Below are 10,506 nucleotides of genomic sequence, written 5' to 3'. Positions count from 1 at the left end.
TTTCCTAGGAACGCGAAGCCAGGCGGCCATCTCTGTCGGCACTGGAAGTGGTGTGTAAGGGCTGTGTAAGGGCTATTTGACCAAGAAGGAGAGTGATGGAGTGCTGGGTAAGATGACATGGCCTTTTTTTATTTTCTCAGAAGTACTGCGTTAGGAGGATTTAGAAACGTTGTAAACCGTGATTGACCACACATTCCAAAACAGTAGGTGGCGGTATGCACCTATAATGTTGGTTTGCAGACCGCCATTATATCATAGAAGAAGGGGGAGAATACGGGAGGGGTTTGCTCGCTTTGGCGCCCACAACCCCTTCTGCCAGTGAAAAGGACTATTAACGCTACTGCCATTTGGCGCAGTTAAAAATACGTGAACTTGCATAGCGTCCTTTACAGAATTTCCCGTCTTTGTTGTAATTTTACTTTGTTTTAACAGCGTGTTTCAGTTTAGTGTTTTATACATATATCAAAATGAGTTCAATTAACGTAAAAAAACTGAAAGTAAACGAGTTGAAGGACGAGCTGAAAAAGCGTCAGCTGTCGGACAAGGGGTTGAAGGCCGAGTTGATGGACCGGTTGCAGGCCGCGCTTGACGAAGAGGCCCTGGCCGGAGATTCTCCCCTTGGGCTGGAGGCCGCGGAGGGAGGCTTTCCCGAGGGAGACGACGACGACGCCGCCGCCGCTGCTAATGACCAAGAGGACATGGGGGAAGATGAAGAAGACGAGGGCCCCGTTGTTGAAAGCATGGATGCCAACGAGGAGGAAGAGAATGGAAACGGAGAGGGAGACGCCGCTGTCGTGAACCAATGCGAGGAGGAAGAGAACGCGGCCCAGGAGGACGACGAAATGGGTGAGGTAGAAGAGGAAGAAATGGATCCAATGCTGAAGGAAGGTGTGGACGACATGGAGAAAATTACATTGGACGCAGAAGATGGTGAGCCTGGAGACCATCCAGCAGAGGGTGAGTCGCTGGTTCCATTCGAAAATGATTGGGCTGGGTGTCACATGTTTTTGCTAACGTCGTTAGCCTATAATATGTCGGGTGCGTTCGCGAAATTGTTTTCGATGTATATTTGTTAGCTAGTTAAGGTTAGTGTAGCTAGAAAATTATGTAAATATTGTTTAACTTGGTCCTACTACACGAAGAACACTATTGGGCTCACCCTATACGTACTTTTTTATGTTTGGTTGGTTAGCCTAGCTAGATAGCATAGCTAGCAACTACACAAAAGAATGCTTGCTAACTAGGATAGCTAACTCGCGACGCTAGCAGACAGTGGACAAGATTCGACAGGTGCTGGGTTTGGTAGGCTCGTGGTTCTAACTACTACTCAAGAGTATTCTAAATTCGTCTACAAACGGGTTCCAATAAACTGGTCATAGTAGAAATGTAGCTAGCTAAAATAAACATTGTGTAAACAGTAACTGAATGAACAAGGATTAGCTAGCTAGCTGTCAAGCTAACTCGTAAGCTAGCCGCGTATGGCATTGTGCAGGAAGGGGGTCAATGGAGGATAGCCTGCAGTTCAGTTTCGTCTCTTCACTGACTTGCCTCAGTAAACTATTGACCCCAACATCAGGGACTGATTGACAATGGTCTATTTCCCGATCCATTTTAATAACTCTAGCCGTAACTGGGTTATTGTGCCTATTTTACTATTTTTGTCGTGATTGTTTACATCTCTTTACATTTGATCTGTATTGTTGACCAGCTACATTGTAATCAACCCTACTCTCTGGTCAAAACAGCCGTAGACTTCTGTCTAACTTCAGACAGGCAATGGGGTCCTAATGTAATGGGCAACAAGTTAGTCTTCTGTGGGCCAGCCCCACCACAGTCACAGTGCGACCTATCCTTTCAATAAAGGAGCACCTCATTATATTCTTCTTTTATTTCCTAAGGGGATGCGGACAAAGACACGAATGCTGATCAGAAGAATAAGAAGGGTGTTAAGAGACGCCGGGAGGAACATGGAAGGGGCTACTTTGAGTTTATTGAAGAGAACAAATACAGCTGGTAAGGATGGGAGACAAAATGGCCTTCGGTATGTCTGAAGAGCCATCACAGCTATGTGAACTGTATTGGCTTTAAGTGCCAATGCATTAATTAGCGCCAAAACCCTCACTTAACTAACTTCTGTCAACATTATGTAAGTTTCATACATGTTTGAATTGAGGGTCATCCCTGGCTTTTAAATGAACCTTACCATTATTACACATGCAGAGCCCACATACACCCCTTATGGACTGCATAATGTATTAAGAGAAATGAACACCAGTTTATGAATTTGATTGTTCAACATTCACTCTCTTTGTGCAGAAAGGCTTATTGTGTACACTGACAGGGTGACGCAAAGCTGCTCAAAAAAAACTCCCGGAAGAGTAGCAGATGATGGGAGGGGAGGGGGGGTCGCGTAAGGGCACAAGGATGTATAACTTTTTTCCGGACGTATCACTTTTTTCCGCAAATTGGAGATGGGTGCTCTCCACTGACCGCTCATTGTTCCTGCTCGCACTGTTGTCTTTTAAAAAAAATGTTTGCTTTTATGTCAAATCACATCTCTCTCCACCATGTCATCATTATATTCCGTGTGATTGATGTTTTGTTTTTTTACAGGAATGCTTTCTCACTATACAGGTCACTTAAACCTAGTCCAGGACTTAAAATAAATTCAAATGGATATTCCCCATTAAACAAACGTTTTAGTCCAGGACTAGGCTGATCTGTATCTGGGGAAACGACACCCCCTCCCCCATGTGTGTATCTGGAACCCTATTTTGTTTTCATTGACCCAGTGAGCGGTTATCTTGTCATCTCAGAATGTCACTAGCCTGTGTAAACAAATAAATCACCTGGTGGCTGATCCTTTGACTGGAGCAGAGCCCCTCGTAGCTGTTAGCTAAACCACACACTATACTGGATGACCCCTGGCTTATGCTCCTTGGTCTGAGTGTGGTCTGACCAATGTTGAGAGAGGCCATTGCGTCTGACCGTACAGCACTAGTGGCCATTGTGAGGACTGTGCAATATGACCAAGAACAGGTTTTTAACTTGTTTTGTTGCAAAGATTGAAGAGCAACGCTGCATTATGGTGTTCCTCCTGTGCCGGAGGCAGGGTTTAGTTCTGCAAATGCTTCAGTCTACATGCTTTGGACACACTCATCCTCATGTTGTGATACTCCTATTCAATATTTCAAAGCTAGTTTCATAAACTTGGCAACAGCTTGATTCTGGTTCTGAAGGCCTTTGTTCATAAGTCGGTGTGGCACAACATTTCCAAACAAGTTCACCTTTTTATCACTACAGTCGCTGGGGTATTAGAACCCCTGCCACACAGTTGAAGTCCCTATAGGCTACGTGGAGCTAGCTTGCGAGCCTCTGTTCCGTGAACATGAAGCGGCAGCTTCAGTGAGATTTGACCTTTAGTGAGAGCAGCTCCACACAGAGTTAAATATATCCAGTAGCCCTTTATACGGCATGACCTTTCAGCATTCTCCAAAACATAAACACAGTTTCTGCCCACATTGAGGCCTTTTGGCTGTTGATGCTTTTTATAATAAGAAATATAGCCCCTGGGACTAGTTTTATTTTGTATTTTTATCCAAGGCACCAGTGGACCACTGCAGGTAAGTGATGCTGTTTCATCGTGATTGTCAAAACCTAAAGACTCCAATAGCTTAAATGTTGGAGTTCCATTTCTGCCCATAGTCTGGACTCTTTCCACTGTTGGACCTCTCCTTCTCTTCCGGGAGGTCACAACCGGATGGCCGTCCCTGCGATTGCATTCAGGTTCCGTCAGAAAGGTTCTAATTCTCTGACGTTGTGACTGACTGGCTGTGTTCTCTTTCAGGCCTAGTCTCAAGTCTCCACTGCCACCCCTGGAGGAGGAAGATGAGGAGTTTGATGATACAAAAGTCTGCCTGGACAACTGTGAGTCATGTTTGTTGTGTAGATGGACAGCCGGGGCTGGGTTTAATGAATCCCTCTACAAACACTTGTGCAGAAGTAATATGCCTACACCCAATCCCAAATCATAGCCCCTACTACTGCCCCTATGCACTTGTGAAGATTAGCTTGCTATATTGCCTATATCCGTTCCAATATTCTCTAATTTCTGCTAATGCATAGGGCCTAGGGGACGATTTTGGGATATGACACCAGAATCTAGACGTGTCAGGGGACCGAGAAGAGGGAACTTAATGTGTTTTGTTTGTTTGTGTTCCAGTTAACTGCGACCTGCACTTCAAGGTGTCCCGGGACCGCTACAGCGCCTCCTCTCTCACCATGGAGAGCTTTGCCTACCTGTGGTCCGGGGGCAGAGCCTCATACGGGCTGTCCCAGGGCAAGGCCTGCTACGAGATGAAGGTAGCCCAGTTTGCGTTTCATTTGTAATTGGGAATTCATAACATTCTGACCTCTGATAACAAACGATAATATCTCCATTTTTATAATTTAAATGCACCACTACACAGTTAAATAAAGGGTCATATTTTTTATATATTTTTCATCTGCTGGTTGTGCAATTAAATGCCTGATGTAGTCCATTTGCTAACATCACCAATGTAATGTTCTGCCTACAGATAACTGAGAAAATCCCAGTGAAACACATATCCAGTAAGAACATGGACATCCATGAGGTCCAGGTTGGATGGTCCCTAGCTACTGGCAGTCTGCTCCTTGGTCAGTCTCCAATGGCATTGTTGTTTTTCAAAAAGATAATGGTTGTTATGGGATGTTGGTACCCTCTAGAGGTTGTTAGGGAGCATGACATGGAACTGGAACAAAGCCTGTGTGTGTTGTATTTTGCAAGGCAACAATGCAGTGTTATGGAATGAGTGCAGAAACACTAAAATCACCAAATTTATATGACAAAATCCTAGTTTTAGTTACTTCACCTAGTCAGCTGTGTGTATCGTGTCTGACGTGAGTTATGTCATTGCAGGTGAGGAGGAGCATTCCTATGCCTACTCTGGCAAAGGCAAGAAAACCACCAATTGCGTGACTGAAGATTTCGGGGAGACTTATGATGAGAATGACGTCATCTGCTGCCTCATTGTAAGATCTTTCTTAATTTAGCCTTACTAATTGTAATAACGTAATATTCTCAACGCACAGGCCGATTTAAAAATAAATAAATAAAATGAATGTTCAGACTTGCATGTGGTGTCGAGTTCCTCGTCACTGAGGCCCGTCCCAAAAAAACAAAGCATTTAGATGACATTTATTTAAAAATATGGTCAGTGATGTAAGCTGTCTTCAAAGTCTTCTGTTCAGAAGGTAATCTATGTCCACAAAAACCATTCAAAACCAACCAGTATTTGTGTTTGGGGATTCTAAGTGTGGGGTGATAACTTCCTCATTAGCACCTCACATTTTCAATGGGCAATGTTATATTTTGTACATTGAAACTACAAGCTGTAAAATGTTCTATTGCAGAACTTTGAAGGTGAGGAGGTGGAGATGTCCTTTTCTAAGAACGGTAATGAGCCAGTGGTGGCCTTCCAGGCCAGTAAGGAGTCCCTAGTAGGGAAAGCGCTCTTCCCCCACGTCATCTGCCACAATTGTGCAGTGGAGTTTAACTTTGGCCAGATGGACACGCCCTACTTCCCCCAGCCAGAGGGCTACACCTTCCTGCAGCAGGTCACCATGGACGACCGTGTCCGCGGACCCAAGGCACCTGACACCAAGAAGGACTGCGAGGTAACTATGGCAACCCAAAACATCATTGGCAGTGATTTGTTTGACACAAGGGCCTCCCTAGCAATGTGATCTATCCATAAGCTCAACCTGTATATTTCAGAATAAACAGCTAGTAAAATGTGTATTAGATAATGATTCGCATATTTCTAGGGCCCTTTTCTTCAAACTAATGTTGATTATTTTACGTGCATAACTTCTTCCACCACTTACTGATCTGTTGCGTATGTGTGTCGTTGTAGGTGATTGCCATGGTGGGCTTGCCTGGCTCAGGAAAGAGCACCTGGGTCAACAAGCATATCCAGGAGAACCCTGGGAAATATTACATCCTGGGTAGCGACACCATCGTGGAGAAGATGATGGTCAGTGTTGTACTTAGTCATGGTGTTTGTGGCCCTTGGTATTTTAGAGTAAGTTCTCTCTGCACCCATCTTAGAATGAGGTCCTAGTTGTCTGTCAGTTTAGTTTGTGAGCTAAATGTTCAGTCCTATCCTAGTTGTTGTATATGTAGTCCCTGGTCATTTGGCACTGTAGGTGTATATCCTGTCCTGCATCAATCTTATTAGTCTCTTTTTGCCATTAATTTTCATATGTAGATTGGCAGTTTGAAGCGTCAGGCGAAGGACACAACAAAGCTCACGGCCATTTCCCAGCGTGCACCTCTCTTCCTGGGCAAGTTCATTGAGATCGCTGCTCGCAAAAAGAGGAACTATATCCTGGACCACGTAAGGCTTGATATTCAATCGCATTCCATCACAGCCGATTTCTTACAAGTCGCGAACACTGACCTTTAGTACTTATTGTGAATAGGAAAGTAGATGTTTGGATACACATAGAATAGTCTCATACACATGAGTACATCATTATATAGTGTAGGTAGGTCTTCGATGCCAACAAAGCAGTCCAAATCATCATTATTTATGATAAGTAATTCCCCCTCCTTCCTCTGCCCAGACCAACCTGTCTGCCCCGGGCCAAAAGAGGAAGATGTGTCTATTTGCTGGGTACCAGCGGGAGGCTGTGGTGGTCTGTCCCTCAGACGACGACTACAAGGAGAGGGCCCAGAAGAAGGCCGAGAGCGACGGGAAAGACGTGCCCGAGCACGCTCTCCTCAAAATGAAAGGTAACGCCGTGAGCTGAGCTACTTCACTAATAAAAACTGTTAAAAGTAGTCTCTCCTACCGTGCTAAAAAGATGGCGACTTCACGTCTTTAGCACTAATCCAAAAGCCTTCAGAAAGTTTGTAGTAATAGAGTAAGGTTACCCGCACACGTACACTCGTATATATTCTCCCTAAAACTATTTTGGTTTTCATGTTAGCATGGCTAGCCCCTTCTAAGCTTTGCCCACTCGTGGCTGTCTGTGTCACAAGTGGCCATATCAGGGGGGCAGAGTGACCCTCTCTCCTAAACCCTGGGTCAGGGGCTGTACCCCTGCCTCTGGGCCTGGTGGGAGGAACACCGCAGCTTTCACAGCAGCACTAGAAATCTAGTTTTTGCTACGAAGGACATCATAAGATGGTGTTCATAAGCTGTCTTCGTAACCACACCATCTCCTTGACTCTTTCCCCTGTGCAGGATTCTTCACCCTGCCAGAGGAAGGCGAGAGCTTCGCTGTGGTGAGCTACGCTGAGCTGCAGAAGGAGGATGCCGCCAAGCTGGTGGAGCAGTACAAGGAGGAGAGCAAGGCGGCCCTGCCGGCTGAGAAGAAGCCCAACCAGGGGTCTTTGACCCCCAAGAGAGGAGGAGGGAGTGTCCGGGGGGGAGGCAGAGGCAAGAACCAGTTCAACCGTGGTGGTGGACCTGGCCAGAGAGGAGGTGGACGAGGTGGCTTCCAGCAGAGAGGCAACTTCCGAGGAGGTGGGAGGTCACGATTATCGGCCATATTGGTCAGATGGTTAGGGTTTTGCATGACCGGTTTTAACCCCGTTTTTAGGTCTTGCTAAATTGCTAAAACATTCCTTGTTTTGTCTGCAATGATCTGATAGGACTGGACAGGTGAAGGCAAATTAAACCGCTTGATGGGTTTTAGATCATTAAGATTCAACCCCAGTCTAACTGATGTGTCCATGTCTGCCTCCACCCAGCTCCAGGCCCACGTGGTGGGTTCACTCGCCCCCCTAGAGGGTTCATGCCCCCTCCAGCCTTCAGAGGTGGATTCGCCAACCGGGGCAACTTCAACAGGGGCGGCGCCCTCATGGCCCCCCAAGGAGGGGCCCCAAGAGGAGGACCGATGAGGGGCCACAGGGGTGGAGCCATGAACAGAGGTGGTCCTCCAATGAGCCGAGGAGGAGGCGGCGGTCACATGAGCCGAGGAGGAGGCGGCGGTCACATGAGCCGAGGAGGCGGCGGTCACAGGGGCAACTTCAACCAGGTAGGTTTGGTCACAGCAATGGAGAATTACAAGTTGGCCTTTATTTGGATAATCTTCTATAGAAGGTGTGTAGATGCTCAAACTATTGACCTGGATTAGAGTTGGTATATAGTTAGTTGATACATTACATTTATAAACCATCTTTAGGGAACTATCCAAATAAGGTGTTATCAAAAAGTTATTGCTACAATTGTGTATTTATTAGCGAGTCTGTTGTCTTTCTCCCCAGGGGTTCCAGCCCAGAGCAGGCAACAGCCGTGGGAATTTTGGCAACAAGAATGGCAGCGGTGGGTTTGGGGGCGGCAGGAATGGTGGAGGACGTGGCGGCGGATTTGGAGACAACAGGACTGGTGGAGGATTTGGCATGGACAAGGCTCAGGCCTTCAACCAGAGCTGGCAGCAAGGGGTGAGTCTCCGTTTTGAGTTTAAAGGGCAAATCCTAGCTTGTTAGCCTTGTAAAACAATTGAAGGTTCTCCCATTTTTGTATTTTTTTTTCTCACACTGTGGCTGTGTTTACCCAGGCAGACCAATACAGATCTTTATTAAATAATTGGTCTTTTGCTAATAATTGGGCAAAGATCAAAATTGGACTACATGTGTAAATGCAGCTAGGGTCTATAGGGTCCACTGGACGTGTCATTATACCCATAACACCCATAACCTAGAGGTCAAACAGGGAAATGGTTCCAATCGTTTTCCTCCATTTATTTTTCCCATAGGGGATTTTAGAAACACTTAAAGTTAGGACTGATTCGTGTAGGCTTCCACTGGCGTGAAGGTTTGGTAACCATGTAAGTCTTGCTAGGCCAGGGTTACTTAACAATATTTTCTGCTTTATTTACTCTGATTTTTGAAAATGCTAATTAGCAAAACTACAAATCCCTGCGGGCTCCTGCGTGTCATGTCTGGCAGACACCTTTGCTAACAGGGATTGTCAATTTAAAACTTGCACAAGACAGTTCACAGAATTGTCAATTTAAGAAATGTTGCCAATTTATTCATTACTACATTTAACTAACACTAGATAGTTAATCCAGAGATTCTTACCTTTGCCTCGATTCGTCAGTCTCGTTGATCATGGAATTTGTAGTACCTTATGATAGCCACTGGCAAATAATTAGCATTTTATTTTGGGTGGAAAATATAGGCAAATATATTGATTGATACGTCACCTTGTCCTAGAGATTTACAAGGTTATCAAAACGTCACGCCAGGGTAAGCCTATGCAAAACACAGCCCTTATTTTAAGTGTTTCTAAAATCCCCTATGGGAAAAATGAATGGAAAATGATTGGAACTATTTCTCTGTTTGACCGCTAGGTTTTATGGGGATTATGACTACATTCTGGATGGTGGAGTATACTTTGAGGCTGAGAACGCGAATTGGGAAAGTTTGCATTGTGAGGCCTAATGTCACTTTTTAAGAGTTGTCTTCTATTGTCTGCATCTAACTTCCTTGATCTGTGTCCCCAGTTTTGGAACCAGAAGCCATGGAGCCAGCAGTATCAGCCAGGATACTATTAAAGACTTTCTGATCCAAAGGACTGGTGGCCATTAATGGTAACCAACCACTAGCCACGGACCCCCTGCCCCACCCCTCCCGTTTTTTCTAGAACCCACTTTTTAAATTGAAAACAAAAAACACAAGCCGATGGAGCAACATTCCACATCCGAGGAGAGGAGTCTCTCTGAAGCTTTATGGGTTTTTCATTTGATTTTGTACATTTTATGATCCCCACATTTTAAAGAAATCACATGCTTTTAAAAATCCCATGTTTGAGAAACGTACCACATCACGAAACGCAACATTTTCCCTCTGCTTCAGTGACATTTTCAGGGTTGTGCATTTTCTGTCATGTTTTAAAAATTTTTTTTTTACAAAATGTAAATATTGTCTTGCGTAGTTATGTTTGTTTGTATAAGAAGTGAGAACACTTAGTTCCTTTCGGTTATTATCTTATGAGAGGCATGGTAGCTATTGTATTGTTAGTGATTTGTATATGTAGTCCATAAGCAACAAACAGTAATTTGTTATTTTTAATTAAAACATCAAGCATGTAATCTAAACTCCGTAGATTTACAATAAACAACCGATTTGCTTTTTGCAGAAGTCTATGGCTTATGACTTTTACTTGAGTTCAAAGGTTACCTAAAGTACCTTTTGAATGGGCAATGGGCTGGTTTGCTACTTCAAACAACGACATCTGCCCTATATCTACACAGTTAGCATCTCACAATGTGCTACTTACTGATGTAATTCATCCGTTGTTAATTCACAACTCTATCCTTTTCACCTTTTCATGATACAGGTTCATCTCATTGAGTTGATATTTTGCAAGAGATACCTGTTCATCTGGATGCCATTGTGCTTTGTAGAAGTATTACAGGAAATCCATTTCTGTAGGGTATTAGAAGCCATTTTAAATATTGCATTATGCC

General features: G+C 44.5%; 1 protein-coding gene across 1 annotated transcript; it reads left to right on the top strand.

The window, feature by feature from the left end:
• Positions 1-291: 291 nt before the first annotated feature.
• Positions 292-10,177, top strand: LOC112250536 (heterogeneous nuclear ribonucleoprotein U). Its single transcript, XM_024420775.2, has 14 exons — positions 292-957; positions 1,899-2,013; positions 3,848-3,927; positions 4,223-4,362; positions 4,578-4,677; positions 4,940-5,052; positions 5,434-5,697; positions 5,937-6,056; positions 6,291-6,419; positions 6,649-6,817; positions 7,272-7,553; positions 7,781-8,067; positions 8,297-8,473; positions 9,541-10,177. The coding sequence occupies exons 1-14, from the start codon at positions 468-470 to the stop codon at positions 9,589-9,591; spliced, it is 2,517 nt and encodes an 838-aa protein (XP_024276543.1). The 5' UTR covers positions 292-467; the 3' UTR covers positions 9,592-10,177.
• The last annotated feature ends 329 nt before the right edge of the window (positions 10,178-10,506 follow it).

Source organism: Oncorhynchus tshawytscha, linkage group LG05 (assembly GCF_018296145.1).
Source record: "Oncorhynchus tshawytscha isolate Ot180627B linkage group LG05, Otsh_v2.0, whole genome shotgun sequence".
Taxonomy (NCBI): Eukaryota; Metazoa; Chordata; class Actinopteri; order Salmoniformes; family Salmonidae; genus Oncorhynchus; species Oncorhynchus tshawytscha.
The sequence above is the reverse complement of the archived record's forward strand: the minus strand, read 5'-3'. Positions and strand labels throughout refer to the sequence as shown.